The following is a 19,292-nucleotide window of genomic DNA, read 5'->3' on the forward strand; positions in this document are numbered from 1 at the left end:
TTCATAGGAATTAGTTTGAGAAGTTGAAAAACTTACTTTTCGCTGCTGGCCGCACTGTTTCCATGAATGCCTGAGGCTGCAGCTGCTAGCTGCTAGCTGAGTGCTGTGTGATCCATAGACAGTAAAAGGTGTGATCTCCCATCCCCCACGCGTGACTTGAAAACATGCGGAAATGGCTCCCTCTGCTGGCTATAGTCTTTAGCCTTTGGCCAACAATTCCTCCGATTTAGCAAATTGAGGATATTTGCGTCATGGGGGAAATTTTTCCAGAAATAAAATGCATAAATCTCTTGTCTCAGGGGGATATGAGGGGTGAAAGCACAATCATTCGAATATACTCCAGGGTTTCTACTAATACAAAGCCATATGGTAATCGCTGAAGTAACCCTTTAATGTGTTTTGATTCAAATGTGTATTGTTTGGACTTAAATAATTGTTTATTCACTCTAGACATGATATATATTTCTAGTTCTGGTTTGAATTTTAAAATTTAAATCAATATTCACAATTTAGTATTTGTTTTCTTATTTTTATATAATTTAGTGTGACAACTTACCCACCGATGGGGCAAATTGTCACAAGTGCACACTCTCTATTCAACAGTCTACAACTCCTTAATGAGATAAGATATGAAAAGGGCTTAAAAGAGAAAAAGGGACTTGGTATTCAAGTTGGCATGAACTCGGTGTTTTGAAGGTTTTTAGCAGCTTTTTTCTGCAGGACAGGTAAGATGTTTCAATGGTTAATTAGGCTATGTAACAGTACATTTGTTACATTCTCATTTTTCTATGTGCATTATGGTAAATATCAATTATTTTGTGCTAGCTATGAGAGGGAGCAATTCACCTCTACTCCACATTTATTTGTTTGTATAAGACAGTTAGAAAATAGACTGCACAGAAATGGAAACTGAACTACAGGTGGCCCTAATACACATTAAATGTAGTCACGCAATGCTGATGTTAACATTAACCATTTGAAAATAAAGTGTAATTTGCACGTTTGACGTGATAAGCGATCGTTAGATTTAAAGGTCCCGTTCTTCGCGATTACATCTTTCAAACTTTAGTTAGTGTGTAATGTTGCTGTTAGAGCATAAATAATACCTGTAAAATTATAAAGCTCAAAGTTCAATGCCAAGCGAGATATTTTATTTAACAGAAGTTCCCTTTCAAAGCCTACAGCGAACGCCCGGTTTGGACTACACCCCTGCACTTCCTTGCTTGAATGACAAATAATAATGATAATGTGTTCGATTTATATATCCCTTTTCAAGGCACTCAAAGCGCTTTACATAGAAGGGGGGAATCTCCTCAACCACCACCAATGTGCAGCATCCACCTGGATGATGCGACGGCAGCCATATTGCACCAGAACGCTCACCACACACCAGCTGATTGGTGGAGAGGAGACCGAGTAATGAAGCCAATCAGGAGAGGGGGATTATTAGGAGGCCATGATGGACAGAGGCCAATGGGCAAATTTGGCCAGGATGCCGGGGTTACACCCCTACTCTTTTTCCGAAAGACATCCTGGGATTTTAATGACGTCACTAGAACCGTTTGTTGACTAACCCTCCGCCCACAAGAACACGCTAAATAGTGGGCGTGGTCTCGCTGCTCTCCCACGTGGAGAAGAGCCCGCATTCAGCGCTTGCATCTCCCCGTTATGGTAAGAGGCGGGACCTTTCCGGGTAAAGTGCGCTAAGCTGCTGTCCAATCACAACACGAGAAGCACTGGCCCAATCAGAACTCGTTACGTGTTTCTGAAGGAGGGACTTCATAGAACAAGGAAATCATCAGGCCGTTTTTAGGACAGAGAAAACAGCGCTGTACAGATAAGTCAATTGTGTGAAAAATACTGGGGGGGGGTTTTTACACGCGAAAAATGAACTCATGTTATATTGCACACTGTAAACATAATCAAAGCTTTGAAAACACGCGAAGCACGGGACCTTTAATAATTGTGATTTATTGCGATGCTTTTTTCCCCCTTAGTTGGTCAGAACAAAAGTGGATGTCAGCTACTTGCTTGTTCAAATGACATTCTTATGTCGTTCATACTTTTGAACAGTAGAATCTGTGATTCCGAATGACAGTATCCACACCGGCGCGGAATTGATAATTCCACAAATAACTGCAACGGCAGATTTCTAACAGAGATGGTGACAAAGAGAAACCACGGACTGCAGCTTTAAGGTATACATTTTATAATTTCATGCATCTCTTCTGCAAGTGCCATGCTCTTCAGCTATGCTATGCTATGCCGAAATATTAATAAGGTAAGTAGAAAATAAACATTTCCAATAACAAATAACAATAGCAATAACAAAATTAACAAAGCAAATTACCACACATGTACATCTGCCCTCACACGGGGATCCTGATGGCAAACTCATTCGATTTGGGATGTCCCTTCCATTCACATTACAACCTGTGAGAAAAATATGTATGTAAATTAATATATGTAAATATATCAAACTCATATGAAGTATAAGTAGCCTTTTAATTGACACTCTATCTAAAGTAGCCATAGCCTGTCAATAAATGTTTGTTGTTAATAGACCCATGATGGCATTGTTCGATTCTTAAAAAAACATATTGAAAAAAATGTGCATGCTCTCTTCTGTTTTAGACCTAGTAGAAAAGTAAAAGTAGCTAGTCATTTTTAAAAGGTTAGACACACCGTCACAGACAGGACAGCAGGATCCAGGGGGCGGAGAGGCTGGGTTCGTACAGGCGACATGACAGGGTTTACTCTCACACTGAATCTGACCCTCCTACAGAGAGAGAGAGAGAGAGAGAGAGAGAGAGAGAGAGAGAGAGAGAGAGAGAGAGAGAGAGAGAGAGAGAGAGAGAGAGAGAGAGAGAGAGAGAGAGAGAGAGAGAGAGAGAGAGAGAGAGAGAGAGAGAGAGAGAGAGAGATTACATTTAAAGACTAAAACACTGATAGTCCATGAGACATGCAATATAATAAGAAAACAAGCTATGTAAACAGTAACAGGGGATGACCCACCGTGCATGTACAGGTTGCGCAGGGGTCATTAGGAGGATTCCACTGAGAGCCGTGTATGTGCCACACTGTGTCCTGGAAACAACCTTCATTTCAAACAAAAGACTCGTTTGATGAGTATGAGCATGTCTGAAAAAGTTGAACATGTCATTAAAATTGACAAAAATTTACAAAAAGCTCACATCACACTTACTTCGACACCTGGGACAGCACTGCCCACCTACAGTCTCAACCAAATCACAAGGAGGTACAGGACATGACTGAGTTTCACAGACTATAGTCCCCGCCTACAAGAACAAAAAACACACAACCTCCTTAATAAGACCTCATTTTAACTTTAAGCTTGAACAGAAAATGACCAAAAGCACCATTGTAGAGGAATTTTAGAATACACAGTATGCGCAAGATGTGCAAGGAGTTAAATCTATCATCTTTTTGGTCAACGTTAAAGGTGGTCCATTACAAGTGATGTGTGTTATGTACAGTGTTGTTATTGTTAACTAAAACAAAATATATATATAATATTATTAACTGATTTTCTTTAAATTAAATAAAATATAAATATAACATGAAAAACTAATAGTATATAAATACTACTAAAATAACACTTATTTCCGAAAGTAATGAGTGAAGTAACATGTTTTGGATTTACAACATAAAACTAGCTTTTTTTTGTACATTAATTTAGTGAAAAATGCTAAACCTATTTTTTTGCAAACCTTTTTCAAACTAAGTAGTTAATTTTTAGGTACAAAATCGTCATCGAAGGCTGACATGCTGCTCTCCGTCGGACAGGTGTTGTTGTGCACGCTAGGTAACGTAAATGCGGGATACGCCATCGCACGGCAACATAATATAAAATATAATTAAAAAAATTCACAATTACAATATTCGAATTAGGGGTGGGCGATATAGCCCCAAATTATATAACAATATTTCAAGAATATTTACGATTTTTATGCCGATATAGAAAAAATATATAAGGAACAAAGTTTTATTGGTTATTGCAGCTTGTTGAGTAAAGCCGGAAACCGAGGGTAATGCAGATATGACGCAATTGACAGGCGACTCCCTCAGACGTCCTGGGTTAAAATAGCAATTTGCTCAGATATTACAAATAGTTGGAAACATTTTGGATATTGTAAGAACTCAACTAAACAAAATATAACACTGGCCTGGTGGTTTTTTGATATTTTACTGCAAAAATGCTACATAGTGCACCTTTAACAATAACTAAAGTAATTTATGCCATGGTCTGTCTGAATATTCGATTCTGATTGGCTGGAAGTTATGCAATAAAATCGTTTAATGCACAGGTAGTTCCAAGGCACACACACACATCCACACGTCACTCGCATTACACACTGCTTTATCTCTGTGCCTGATTCAAAGGAGGCAGAATGCTGGATCTAACAGTTAGCCGTAACTGTGTTACCCTTAAATGTAAAGTGCAATTCTTTTACTTCTTAAACAGAAAAATAAGAAAATTGTGCTAACCTGAGATTAGAGCGGTCTTGACCACATACAGGATGTTGACAATAGAAGAAGAAGTCACACAAAGTGGATATTTAAATGTTACCCTTCCGTTCAAATATTGCACTGCAAACATCAATAACAGCTTTAAGTTGTCAATGTTATGTCAGTTGTCAGGAGAGCTGACCTCTTATAACCAAGTAGCTCATTTTTAGGTACAAAATCGTTATCGAAGGCTGACATGCTGCTCTTCGTCAGACAGGTGTTGTTGTGCGCGCTAAGTAAAGTAAATGCGGCATACATCATCGCGCGGCGCTATATCATTGATATCGCGATATGACACTTTTATCATGTAAAAATGTATATCAGTATTATAGTGGATGGTTTGATATGGCAAACCCCTAATTTGAATGTACAATGTCTAGTCATCTCACTGCCTTACATTGCACACACAGCGTTTGCAGGGGTCACGGTTGGGTTGAAAAGAGACGCCATCTAGGACAACTTGCCCCTCAAAGTTACAGCGGGAACAATCTCTGCAGCAGGAGCCAAACGGTGGCTTTAAACCATCTTGACAGGTCTGAGGACATTGTTGCACATCAACACACACCTGATTCCCACCCTGATGAGCAAAATACAAACCACAGCACAGTTTGATGCAAACTATAGAGTCATTTGTATCCACTAACATGTAATACTTGATGTGTGTAAGTGAGAGGAAAGCACCTGACATGTACAGGTCTGGCAGCCATCAATGGTGCTGAAAGAGCCGTTATACGGCCGACCGTCCACATCACATGCTGCAAAGGACACAACAGATGGCACTGTTTAAGTGGTTCCAGAACCATTAGAGTCACAAAGAAATTATATGAAAGAGTTGAAATGTGTTCGTGAGTGTGCACCAGAGCAGGTAGGGCAGCACTCCCCAGGTCTCCTGTAGGGGTTGGGACACGTGGTGGGCGGACACTGAATGGGATTACATGACACCTGACTGTTCTGCAAATAAACACATGCATAATGCATAACGCTTTATTCCACTCCTTCATTCGGTCTCATCAGTATTAACGTAGTTGTGTTTATTATATATATCTCCTGTGTTTTTTAAAGATTTTTAGGTTAGACTTTATTTTAAGGTGTCATTGTTACAGTGTAATTATATATTCAAGTACTGAGTAATATTATTTAACAACATGTATAGGGTAAGGTTTCAGCTGAGATTTAGTTGCATGTAATTATGAATAATTTACTTACTATTTTTACTATGGTAAGTACATTTAAAGGGGTTGAATCTGTATTTAAACTGGGTCATTAATGTAGTAGAAATGTGAAATTATTTTTGAATTTGGTGCCTTCTAGACTATGAAACGACAAAAATTATATTTTTGTCTCATGGGGATGAAAGACTACAATTCCCAGAATTCTTCGCTGCCCTGTGAGGCCATACGGAAATGGCTCCCTCTGCTGGGTATAGTTTTTAGCCTTTGGCCAAACATTCCAAAGATGACGTAAATATTGTCAATTTGCGTCATGGGAGGAATTTTTCCAGAAATAAAATGCATAAATCTCTTGTCTCAGGGGGATATGAGGGGCGGAAGAGCATTCATTTGATTATACTCCAGGGTTTCTACTGATACAAAGTCATATGCTAATCGCTAAAGTAACCCTTTAACATATGTAAGGACAGTGTCAAATAAAGTGTTACCGATTTTTATTTTGGATATTCCTTTGTTGTGCACATTCTCTACAATACCCACACCTGATATGCAGTTTTAGTTCATTTCATTTAGGTTATTTTAAGTTAAATTAAACTAAATGTTGCCTTGGCAGCTGGTGTTTATTATAACCCTGAAACATGCATAACACAATTCACATAACATTTGCAATATATAATAGCATTTGTTAACCTTTTTATTATAGTTTTTTTTTTATTTGTTTGACCCCAGTAAGAACATTTACAGAATATAAATATAACTTAAGAAATATAATTGAATTAATGAAATGTGTTTTGCCATTTCAGTTTGACCATTCAACCTTATTTAACATTTACGCTCAACTAAGCATTTAACATACAAAGCATTTAAAAGTCTGTATGCTTTAGTGTATATATTTTTTTGTGAACGTGGTTTTTACAGGTTTTGTGGTTCAGTTCCCTTTCAATACGTCTCTATTCCCTCCTTCAGGGAACGAGGGTTACCGTAACAGAGGCATTTTTTTTATTCAGCTTCAATTTCAAATGATGCTCCATCCAAATACACACACACACATACGTTGGTGCACAAATCATTATGAAGTTTGTATACTGTACAAACTGTATATTCTAACCCCTTACCCTAACCATCAAAGAAACTTTCAGCATTTTAAAATTTCTAATAAAACATTGTTTAGTGTAATACCAGAGTAATTCCCACATCATTATACAAATTTGTGTCTTCATAAATCATATAAGCAAGCACACACACACACACGCACACAGTAGACTCACAGAGCAGATGCATTTGTGACAAGGGTTTGATCTCGACACAAACACGTCACCATTCTCATGGATTTCATTTTCATGATTACATTCTAAAGATGAACACAAAGAAAAAACAAATACACCATGTATAAAGCAAATGCAAGTTGTTAGTACATTGGACAACAATGTTAATACCATATTTTATGCACATATTATGCAATATATATATTAAAGCTACACTATGTAACTTTTCCGCCCGCTAGAAGTCACCTATTCAAAACAAAGGCGTAGTTTAATGACACGTGGTTTTCACTTCACAGCCGGTGGAAAAGAATCGGGATAGGACTTGGGCAAAAATCATGTAAATGGATCCAATTATTAACGTTACTGTAGTATGAAGCAGAGCAGGACCAAGTGTTGTGGAGCTGAGCAAAGCCGCTGGAGTGACAACACATGGCTCGCGAGCATCAGGACTTTTATTATGACGGGACACAGTCGCCGGCGCAATTTCCGCTTTTCTGGACATGATTATGAGGTAAAGCAGCTCTGTTTAACATATTAGATACATTTAAGTGTGTTTAAAATTATGTTATGATGTTACTCTGTGCGTTCGGAAACCGAGAGTAACGCAGATATAACGCAATTGACAGGCGACTCCCTCCCTTACGAAAGGAAAATATATTTACCAATATATTTTCTTGAAATATATTTTAATATATGGAATAATATATTGATGGTATTATAAAATATATTATATATTCATGCAATATATTGCAAAATATACAAATGATTGCCGCTTTCAATATATAGCAATATATTTGAAAATATAAATATTAAATCCCATATATGTGAATATATTGCATGATATTTTCAAATATATTGCAATATATTTTTGTTTCGTAAGGGCTCAGACGTTCTGGCTCCTTGGTTAAAATAGCAATTTCCAAAAATAGTTGGAAACATTTGGGATATTTTAAGAACTCAACTAAACAAAATATATAACACTAGCCTGGTGGTTTTTTGGATATTTTACTGCAAAAATGTTACATAGTGCACCTTTAAAGTACAGTGTGGGTATTTATATGTATGTTTAGAGATGCATTGCGGGTACTTGTTTGGCAGACAGGGCAACATGACCTCTGAGGAACAGACGGTTCCTCACAGGACTGGGATGGGCATGGATTCACTTCACATTCTACTCGTCCATGCTATAAATTAAACACACGCACACACACACACCCCCACACACACACACACACACACACACACACACACACACACACACACACACACACACAAAACAATGGTACATTCCAATGTGAGAGAAGCACAAAAGTGAAGATCAAAGCCTAAATTTTTTAGATTTCCTACCTGACACGTACACCGGTTGCAGTCGTCTGGACTGAAGACATCATCTTCATTGTAGATTTTTCCATGAAAGCTGCATTCTGCAATCAGAGACAAACACAATGTATGTGGTGGAACCCCTATGAAACGCCCTGAGATAATCATGTGATATGAACCATTGCCAGGTAAAAGTGTGTCTGCAAGCATATTTCCTGCCCACAAAAGATAAAATCGTATCTACAATATGAACTCTGAATATATCTGTAAGAATACATGAGGGACTTTCAAAGCTGCTCCAGACATCTGATGTCTGAAAATTTGTTTAACAGCAGTTCAGTGAGTTGTAAAGTTCAGTGAGTGCTGTTGAAAAGTTTGAGACCAAACTCGGCTGAGACAAACCAAAACATATATAAACATAACTAAAAATCTAAAAATCAAACAAAGACACAACTTTATTAATGTAAAGTGAAGAAGATAAATGCAATATTATATTAATCAAATAAGAAAATTAGGTAGTAACTGCCAGTAGGTGGCGGTAAATGTCTAAATGAGTCATTGATTAAGCAATCCTTAAGCTAAATTTACTCCTTTTTTAATACCTTCAGAATATTTTTTAAAACCATCACGACACTGAATTGCAAGTGTTAATCAGCGACCTTTCTATTATTTACACAGATTTTGACATATATAACATACAAAAAATAATCAATTTAGAATCGACAGCAGGAGGAAATCTGTCATAAGTTATCATTCAGACACAGTAAAATAGATCTCAACATTCACAAAGGTTGGTTAAGAAGAAGCATTACTGCATACACATTTGATTTCATAATTGGCAATTATAGCAATTAAATTTGCTGATTATAATGCTGTTATGTATTAAAACAGGACTGTGATCCCCCACAGATCTAGGGTCGAAAATCATTTCAACAGTCCTTTTTTTCATTTAAAAGCAAATAATTAGAATTATTAGTAGAGTGCCATACTATACTATATATGCTGTTAATATAATAATAATAATAATAATAAGTTTTATTTATATAGCGCCTTTCCAGAGCTCAAGGACACTTTACAATAAACAAACAACAATAAAGCCAAGTGACAAACAGAGTAGACAGAACAACAGTAGGCAATTGATAGTGCAAGTATAATAATACAGAAATCGGAGTGAGGAGGAAAAAAAAAAAAAAAAAAAAAAAATTTCATCTTTAAGACCTATAACATTCAGAAAAGAGGTGTGTTTTGAGCATGGATTTGAAATCAGAGATTGTGGCAACAAAACGGAGTGGTCGGGGTAGAGAGTTCCATAATTTGGGTGCTATTACACTGAATGATCTGCCCCCCATTGAGGCAAGGCGATGGCGAGGGAGAACGAGAAAGTTGGAATCAGCAGATCGTAGAGAGCGAGTAGGGTTGAAGGGGAGAAGCAAGTTACAGAGGTAAGGGGGAGCAAGGCCGTGCAGAGACTTAAAAGTGAGAAGAAGAATTTTGAATTTAATACGGTAAGACACAGGAAGCCAGTGAAGATCATGCAGAATTGGGGAAATATGAGCAGAACGTTTGGTGTGTGTGAGTAGTCTGGCAGCAGAGTTTTGAATATATTGTAATTTGTAAATGGAGCTAGCTGGTAGGCCAATGAAAAGTGCATTACAGTAATCAAGACGTGATGTGACAAATGCATGGATGAGTGTTTCAGCATCAGAGATACTGATAAAGGGACAGAGTTGAGCGATGCGACGTAGATGAAAGAATGCTAATTTGGTGACGGAATTAATATGAATCAAACAACAAAAGTAACACACTCACTGCTCTTGACTGAATGAACTTTAGTAGCTTTATTGAGAACACATTTCTTACTTGAATGCTGCTGTTAAATGCTCTGGCGAGGAGATAAAGATGGCTTACTTTGTACAGCTCTCTGAGAGCGGGGTCTATCAACACTCATGGGCGGGGCCTGTAAAATGTGACATCACTTTGCCAAGAATCTGCAAATGGCTTGTTCTGAGACTGTGCTTATGATTTATGGGGATTAAAAAAAAGGACTGGGTGGATGTTTATCATTATTGGTTGTCTACACACACTGCCAACACACATTAATGTTCAAACACCATGTAAAAGTGAATTTTGCATAATAGATGCCCTTTAAAACAATCAGTCTATATGTATTTAACAACACTTTAGCTTGTGATTCTTATTAAGTGGAGCTCATGCTTCAGGATTACGTGCCTTAGCAAAGTCTCTGAGATCCAGACCCCTTTTCATGGGCATTTATTAGCCTAAATCTCTATTTTGGCTGACTTTTTTAAGGTGTTTTTCACTTTTATACCTCATTAACAATTATGTATCACTTATAAATGATTATATATAAAATGAACGGTAATCATTATGATTGATATGGTTTGGAATTGGTAAAATGTGCTTGAAAAAATATATGTTCAGAATAATGACTTGCCTAACTTGTCAGAATATTGACTTGCCTAATAATTATGCACATGCTGTATATTAGTTTGGCAGGGGTTTTGAACCACTGTCGTTACAAATAGATTAAGACAGATTAAAGATCTCCAGGTGCTTTTAATACTGCTACAAACACACATAAACAAAAAACCCTCACACCCTACTTTCTAAGTGATTACAGGACTTTAGGGAAAACCACTCTCCTTGAAGAATAAACACACGGAGAAGGAAGTCATTGTTTGTGGTTCATTATGTTATTTTTGGCGTTTGGTTATTTATGTAAATTTCTCTGATCTATATTTTGATTATTGGACTGTTGATTAAAGCAGATTACATAGTTAATAAGTATGACGTTATGAGTTATTTTGTGTTTTGATTCATAATGGTGATGTAACGGATGTTAGATTACTCACCACTTGAGTGGTTACACTGGGTGTGCCGCCCACTGGTGCAGGAACAGACGGTGCGGCTGTCAGGAGAGCAGCGATGTCCTTCATGAACGCAATTTCGTTTCGTACACTCACACGTTTCCAAGTACTCAACCCTCGCCTGCAGGTCAGTGTTCTATATACACAGAGAATTTAATTTTAAAAATGTGTGTTGGTTGTGTCATGGTAAAATGATGGTATCAGACACACTTTTATACAGTGATGTTTTAGTATGCCTTATATAAGTGTCTCTTTACACTTTGTGAAAATAGCCGCATTTGTTGGCAGAGGCTATTTACACTAACTCCGCCCACTGAAGAAAAAATGGCTGAATTGTCAACTGCAGCCATAGTGTATGAGGAGCGTGGTAGAAGGTTTTGATGCAAATCGACCCGAGTTTGAATCTGCCAAACTTGCTCTACTCCCTTTTCACAAATCACATATCAGATCAGAAAGGTATTTATTTTCAATAAAAGAAAATATTCAAAAAGTGGAAATAAACTGTAAATAAAATAAAAAGGTGCACATGATAACACATCAGCAGTCGTGAGTGCGGATTGACAACAGTCCTGGAAGAGAAGACGATGCTGAATAAAGTCGTAGTTTTTGTTATTTTTGTACCAAAAGGTATTTTCGATGCTTCAAAAAATTCTAACTAAACCACTGATGTCACATATGGACTACTTTGATGATGTTTTTATTTCCTTTCTGGTCCTTCTGGAAAGGGACAGTATACTGGTCATATGTTTTCAACCTGAGGGACTGAAAGCTCTCGGACTAAATATAAAATATCTTAAAGGGGGGTGAAATGCTGTTTCATGCATACTGAGCTTTTTACACTGTTAAAGACTTGGATTCCCATCCTAAACATAGACAAAGTTTCAAAAACTAATTTTGGACGTTTGATGGAGTATTTCTGTGTCAAAAATACTCCTTCCGGTTTCTCACAAGTTTCGGAGAGTTTTTTTCGAGTATGGGTCCACTTGACGTTAATAAAACGGAAGGTCCTTGTATGGGCCGTACGGGCTCTTCTCCCGGTAGGGTGCGCGCGCGCGTCACTAGAGCGAGAGAGAGGAAATGCACGCCGTAAACACTGCTCTCGCGCCGCGCTCCACTTTATTCCTATGGGTGACGTCGAGCGACTTCAACACTTCAGCACAGCATTCCGGGAAGCCAGCTCTATATTTGAACCGATTTGAACACAGAAATTACGGGAAGCTTCAAAGCATCGCTTCAGTCATGTCTCAAAGTGGATTTCCACGGTCACTGCTGTCACAGGACTTCACCAAATCATACCAAAGAAGTGTGTTTTTGACGGAGCGGTCCCAGCGATAAAGGTTCGGTCCTGCTTTGGAAGCAGCCGGTGAGAGTAAATCTGCTTCAAATGTCTATGCTGTCGGCTCGTCGCGTGAGTTAACATCAGTAAACAACACAATCGTGTGCTTCGTCATTCAAATGCGCTAACGGACTCCATTGTTGTTCTGTATAACGTTACACTAGTCTGACTCTGACGTGCAAAACCGTTTTGCTTGCTACTTCTAAGGTCTAGTCGCATACAATAGTCCATAAACCGAATCATGTCCTCATAAACTGCTTGTAAAGACACAGAAATGTTGACAGGCCCCTAAATACAGTAACGTTACATACCACAGAGACGGACATCCTGATGTTGCCGTTTCTCCTGTTCAATTTATTTCTCCCTCAGATTTGATTCTGGATCATTATCTGTATTAGTTGAGATAGCGATTGGGTTTCTCCACGCTTGAGGACGTCACCACTTTGTTTGCGATCGTCATTCTTTAGCTCTGCCCACACGATACGCCTCCAGGCGCTCGTTTTTTTCCGGAAAGACTCGGTACAGCCTATATTTCTTTTATAAATATGATAAAACTAAAGACTTTTCGGAGATATGAAGGATACAATACTACTCTATAGGTACTCAAGATTGACATGAGATTGATTGAAACTGAGTGTTTCACCCCCCCTTTAAACTGTGTTCCGAAGATGGACGGAGGTCTTACGGGTGGGGAACAACATGAGGGTAAGTCATTAATGACATAATTTTTATTTTTGGGTAAACTAACCCTTTAAATCCACAAGAGCATAGGGTGTCCTATTCATCAAGCTTAAAGAAGGGTGCTCGTGAGCGCCCCCTTTGCGGCTGCTATGCGCCCTCAATGTGCACTTCAACTGAGCCCTCAAGTTCGCGAGCTACGCAGAGGACTTCTACCCGGCAGTCAAAGAAGCATTACGTTGTGAAAGTGCGGACCGTGAGGGTTTAGGGTGCCATTTGGGACAGGGTCTATGCCTTGTAAGACCTTGATTAGCTGTTTCAGGTGTGTTTAATTGGGGTCGGAGCTAAATTCTGAAGGACAGTAGCCCTCCAGGAATAGGACTGAACACCCCTGGTCATGGTACAGGCACAAAATAACAATGATAGTACCATGGTACTTTTTAGTAACCTTTTTTGTAAGTTCAGACACGCAATATGTTCTCAGTGTACCTGTTTCTTCAGCATGTCCAGTACGGTCTGAATGCTATGCAGTTTGTTCTCCAGTTGGCCAAAACGCACATCTGATTCACCGGGGGAACTTGTACCAAATAATAATCCATCTCCACGGTCTCCCTGGTCTTGCATCATATCCAGGTCCGAGACTGCTGTGAACTGGGCTGTGTCATGAAGGGAGTCTGTAATAATCACACACACAACCGCAAATGCAAAAAACACATTATAAAAGAAGTTGAAAATCCAACTAAGCCTAAATCTAATCGTTTTAACTCCAGGACCATTTGTTGGAATTTCCGCCTGGATTTGGCCTACCCAAATTGAAAAGCCTCCCTGTGGCAAGGGGGGCGTGGTTCAGCGAGGTCTGCAGCGGGAGAGAGAGCCGCGGGACGAGCGGTAAGTGAGTGGGTTGGAAGCAGATTAATAACACCTGTCTCTCGTTCCAGTAATGAGCGCGGAGAGGGTACAAAACATCGGTGGAACCGGAGATCGAGGAGAGAGAGAGATCGGACGGTTGTTGCTAAACCCAGAGACTGAGTTGCCGGAAGCCGGAAGTGCCGACCCGGAAGTGATCATTGAGTTTATGAAAAGTCACACCATTGAGTGTGTTGCTGTGTTTAGAGTTGAAAATAAAGTAGCATCAACCGTCCAGCCGACCCCCGTGTCCTCTTCCTTCCTTCCATTATCGAACTTTGTTACACTGGTACCGAAACCCGGGAAGGAAGTAGGACCGCGCCGCCGCCATGACAACACCAACGCCCTCCGCCTCGCCGTTTGCGGACATCATCACCTCTCTCGCGGCCCTCCATCAGGAACAACACCAGTCCATGCTGGACCTGCGGGCGGACCAGGAGCGCCGCTTCGACGCCATCGTCCGCGGCCAGCAAGAGGACCGCGAGAGGTTCCGGAGCTGGATCGACCGGGAGGTTCGCACCGAAGCCGCCGGGCTCGCCAGCGCACCGGTCCACGTGCCCCTACACAAGATGGGGCCACAGGACGATCCCGAGGCCTTCATAGACCTATTTCAGAAGGCCGCGGAGGCCTGCGGGTGGCCCCGGGCACAGTGGCCGGTGCGCCTCATACCTCTGCTGACCGGAGAAGCCCAGGCGGCCGCCCAACAACTGCCGGTGGCGAACCTCCTGGAGTATGAAGACCTGAAGAGGGCCATCATCCAGCGGGTCGGCCGGACCCCAGAGCAGCACCGCCAGAGGTTCCGCTCGCTGGAGTGGGGCGAGGCCGGCCGACCCTTCGCGATGGCCCAACAGCTCCGGGACGCGTGCCGCAAATGGCTATTGGCCGGTGGAAGCGACGTGGACCACATCGTCGATCTGGTGGTACTGGAGCAGTTTATCGCTCGGCTACCCAAGAAGACCGCCGAGTGGGTCCAGTGCCACCGGCCCACGTCGCTGACGACGGCCATCAACCTGGCGGAGGACCATCTGGTGGCGTGCCCGGGGGTCGGCGAGCCCCTACTAACCTCTCCCTCTCTCTCTCCCCCCTCTGTCTCTCCTTCTCGCCCTGTCCCTCTCCCTAGGTCCCGCCCTCCAGGGCCCCCTCGCATTCCCCCCAGAGGCCGGGGTGGAATGGGCCCAGGGCAGTACGGGAGTTCGAGGGCCCCGCCCAGGGGGGCGAGGCTGCTGGGGTCGGGCGGGGATAACGGTTCCGGTTCCACCCCCCCTCCGCGCTCATTTTCCAACCCACTCCCCGCCGCAGGGGCGGCGGGCAGGCCTGGGCTGGCCTGCTGGCGGTGCGGCGACCCGGATCATTTTGTGGACCGATGTCCGATGATGGACATCGGGACAATGATCCGGGTCCCGGACTTCCAGCAGACGACCCCTGATCAAGCAGGAGAGTACCAAATTCCTGTGAGTATCAAGGGGGGTACATATCAGGCCTTGGTGGATTCAGGATGTAACCAAACCTCGATCCATCAAAGCCTGATGCAGCCTGGGGCATTGGATACAAGCCGCATGGTTAAGGTGCGGTTTGTGCACGGGGATGTGGTGGAATATCCGGTTGTCCCAGTCACGATACAGTTTAGGGGAGAAAATCATAGTGTTGAGGTGGCGGTTAGTCCCCACCTCCGGCATCCGCTAATTCTGGGGACGAATTGGCCCGCCTTTCCGGCGTTATTGGGGTCGTTATGCGCGGATGCCGCTTGGGAGTACAAGGCTAGGAACGGGGCGGTGCGAGTGCAGGTTGGCGAGACTGATACGGGGCCCTTGGGAACCGCTTCAGAGGAACCGAGCGGGGTCGAGAGACTGATTCTCTCGGACCGCGATGACTTCCCTCTGGAGCAGTCTCAAGATGAGACCCTAAAACATGCTTTCCAACAGGTCCGCACTATCGACGGTCAGTCCCTCCAACCCGCATTGCCCGGCACGTATCCTTATTTTGCCATAATTAAGGATAGGTTGTATCGAGTGACCCAAGACGCTCAGACAAAAGTGGATACAACCCAGTTGTTAGTACCAAAGAGCCGCCGGGAAATGCTTTTCCAGGCGGCTCACTCTAACCCGATGGCGGGCCACCTGGGACAGGCGGCCACGCTGAATCGTTTAATGACCCGATTTTTTTGGCCAGGCATTCATGACAATGTGCGCAGGTGGTGCGCGTCTTGTCCTGAATGTCAGTTGGTGAATCCACTGGCCGCCCCAAAAGCGCCATTGCGCCCCCTACCATTAATGCAGGTCCCCTTCGAGAGAATTGCGATGGACCTCATCGGGCCATTAGAGCGGTCCGCACGCGGACATCGTTTTGCGCTAGTTATCGTGGACTACGCAACACGATATCCGGAAGCAGTGGCTCTCCGCAACATCTCTGCGAAGAGTGTTGCGGACGCACTGTTTCGTTTAATCTCCCGAGTGGGGATTCCGAAGGAAATCCTCACTGATCAAGGCACGGCGTTTATGTCACGCACGTTAAGTGAATTGTACGGATTATTGGGCATTAAATCCATTCGAACAAGCGTCTATCACCCACAAACAGACGGCTTTGTCGAACGATTTAATCGCACTCTTAAATCCATGATCCGTAAATTCGTACAGGAAGACGCCAAAAATTGGGATCGGTGGTTAGAACCCCTCTTATTCGCTGTGCGAGAGGTCCCGCAAGCCTCCACGGGGTTTTCCCCCTTCGAGCTTCTCTACGGACGACAGCCCCGGGGGGTGCTGGACGTCCTACGAGAAACTTGGGAGGAGGGGCCTTCTTTGGCCAAGAACGAAATTCAATATGTGCTGGACTTGCGAACAAAACTCCACACCTTGGGGCGGCTATCTAGGGAGAATTTGTTGCAAGCCCAGGACCGCCAAAGCCGGTCGTGGCGGGCCGCTTTTACACTCCCCTGACTTTTCTCTCCCTTTTCTGTTGCAGACTGACGCGTCGGACAGGGGGCTGGGCGCAGTCCTGGCCCAGGAGGTGGAGGGGGGAGAGCGGCCGGTGCTGTACATTAGCCGTAAGCTCTCAAAGAGAGAGGCTAAGTACAGCACCATCGAAAAGGAGTGCCTTGCCATCAGGTGGGCCGTTCTCACCCTCCGCTACTACCTTCTGGGGCGGGAGTTCACCCTCTGTTCGGACCACGCTCCTCTCCAATGGCTCCACCGCATGAAGGATACCAACGCGCAGATCACCCGTTGGTATCTAGCTCTTCAGCCTTTTAAGTTCCAGGTGGTCCACAGGCCGGGTGCTCAGATGGCTGTGGCCGACTTCCTCTCCAGAAATGGGGGGGGGGGGGGCTGCAGGCCGGACGGCTCCCCGGCCTGAGTCGGGCGGTGGGGGTATGTGGCAAGGGGGGCGTGGTTCAGCGAGGTCTGCAGCGGGAGAGAGAGCCGCGGGACGAGCGGTAAGTGAGTGGGTTGGAAGCAGATTAATAACACCTGTCTCTCGTTCCAGTAATGAGCGCGGAGAGGGTACAAAACATCGGTGGAACCGGAGATCGAGGAGAGAGAGAGATCGGACGGTTGTTGCTAAACCCAGAGACTGAGTTGCCGGAAGCCGGAAGTGCCTTTAGAGTTGAAAATAAAGTAGCATCAACCGTCCAGCCGACCCCCGTGTCCTCTTCCTTCCTTCCATTATCGAACTTTGTTACACTCCCATACACACATACAGTGGTCTAAGTTCAAAATGTTGGTGTCATTTTACAGGAAACCCTTTGAATTTACATAAAACACTGCTAAAAATGATAAACATATTAGTATATGTTGTCTAAGCTGTAATCCCCCCCCCCCCCAAAAAAAAAATAGTTGGTGCTTTTTAAAAAAAGCACCAACTTTTAAATGAATACTTTTAAAAAATATATAAATTCATTTTTAAAAGTGTGTAACTCAGGCCCTGTGTGCTCTAGGACCCTGCAGACAGTTTGGGCTGCTTCCAGTAAATTCCAGAAAATAGTGAGGGGAAAACGTTTGTCTGTGTCATGTTGTATGCAAGATTTACTCAAATGGGTCTGAAGGGATGACCCCCCCCCCCCACACACACACACACACCAGATTCACTCGTCCGTGCAACACTTCTGTCGCTCCGCGCTCCACTTTATTCCTATGGGTGACATCAAGCGATTTTAACGCTTCAGCACAGCATTCCGGGAAGGCAGCGCTGCATTTGAACCGATTTGAATGCAGAAATGACGAGAAGCGGTACAGCACGCTTCGGTCGTGTCGCAATAGTGGATCTTCTGCTGTCACAGGACTTCACCTAATCAACAAGAAGTGTGTTTTTGACGGAGCGGTCCCAGCAAATAAAAGTTCACGGTCCTGCTTTGGAAGCAGGCGGTGAATAAAACTGCTTAAAATGTCTATGTTGGCTATCGTCGCGTAAGTAAACATCAGTAAACAACACGATCGTGTATACGTTAGTTAATTTATCAATGGATCATGCGATCTATGGTGTGTGTTTAAATAAATTTGTTTAGCTGACCAATATGTCAGTTTGTTTATTGTAAAACCATCCAAACATAAAGCTAGGACAGGGGACATTGTCACAAAGTGTGCTTCGTCATTCAAATGCGCTAAAGTTACTTCATTGTTTTTTATACACTATCTGACGTGCGAAACCATTTTGCTTGCTACTGCTAAGATTTAGTCGCATACAATAGTCCATAAACCGAATCATGTCCTCATAAACTGGGAGTAAACACACACAAATGTTGACAGGCCACTAAATAATAATAATAATAATAAATTTTATTTGTAAAGCCCTTTTCATAGTTAAAAACAATCCCAAAGTCCTAAATACAGTACATACCACAGAGACGGACGTACTGCTGTTGCTGTTTCTCCTGTCCAATTTATTTCAGCCTCCAGATCTGATTCTGGATCATATCTGTATTTGTTGAATTTGATTGATAGCTATGGTTTATTTAGGGTTGCGTTTTCTTCTCCACACTTGAGGACCTCACCGCTTTTTGCGTGCTCGTCATTCTTTAGCTCCGCCCACACGATACGCCTCCAGGCGCTCAGGTTTTTCCGGAAAGACTCGGTACAGCCTATCTTTCTTTTATAAACATAATAAAACTACAGACTTTTCGGAGATATGAAGGATGCAATGCTACTCTATAGGTACTCAAGATTGACGTGAGATTGACTGAAACTGAGTGTTTCACCCCCCCTTTAAATGA

At 42.6% G+C, this 19,292-nt stretch overlaps 1 protein-coding gene across 1 annotated transcript in view; it reads right to left on the reverse strand.

Annotated features, from left to right (window-relative positions):
• Nucleotides 1–19,292, reverse strand: part of kcp (kielin cysteine rich BMP regulator) — a 64,548-nt gene that overhangs the window by 39,723 nt on the left and 5,533 nt on the right. Inside the window, exons 4-15 of the mRNA XM_067420032.1 lie at nucleotides 13,676–13,860; nucleotides 11,158–11,308; nucleotides 8,312–8,388; nucleotides 8,052–8,148; nucleotides 6,968–7,050; nucleotides 5,388–5,481; nucleotides 5,212–5,285; nucleotides 4,928–5,107; nucleotides 3,206–3,299; nucleotides 3,016–3,098; nucleotides 2,686–2,779; nucleotides 2,351–2,433 (exon numbers count right to left, since the gene is read on the reverse strand). Coding sequence (XP_067276133.1) covers nucleotides 2,351–2,433; nucleotides 2,686–2,779; nucleotides 3,016–3,098; nucleotides 3,206–3,299; nucleotides 4,928–5,107; nucleotides 5,212–5,285; nucleotides 5,388–5,481; nucleotides 6,968–7,050; nucleotides 8,052–8,148; nucleotides 8,312–8,388; nucleotides 11,158–11,308; nucleotides 13,676–13,860 — 1,295 coding nt within the window. The remainder of the gene's footprint in view (nucleotides 1–2,350; nucleotides 2,434–2,685; nucleotides 2,780–3,015; nucleotides 3,099–3,205; nucleotides 3,300–4,927; nucleotides 5,108–5,211; nucleotides 5,286–5,387; nucleotides 5,482–6,967; nucleotides 7,051–8,051; nucleotides 8,149–8,311; nucleotides 8,389–11,157; nucleotides 11,309–13,675; nucleotides 13,861–19,292) is intronic.

The sequence above is a fragment of the Pseudorasbora parva genome, chromosome 16 (assembly GCF_024679245.1).
Source record: "Pseudorasbora parva isolate DD20220531a chromosome 16, ASM2467924v1, whole genome shotgun sequence".
Taxonomy (NCBI): Eukaryota; Metazoa; Chordata; class Actinopteri; order Cypriniformes; family Gobionidae; genus Pseudorasbora; species Pseudorasbora parva.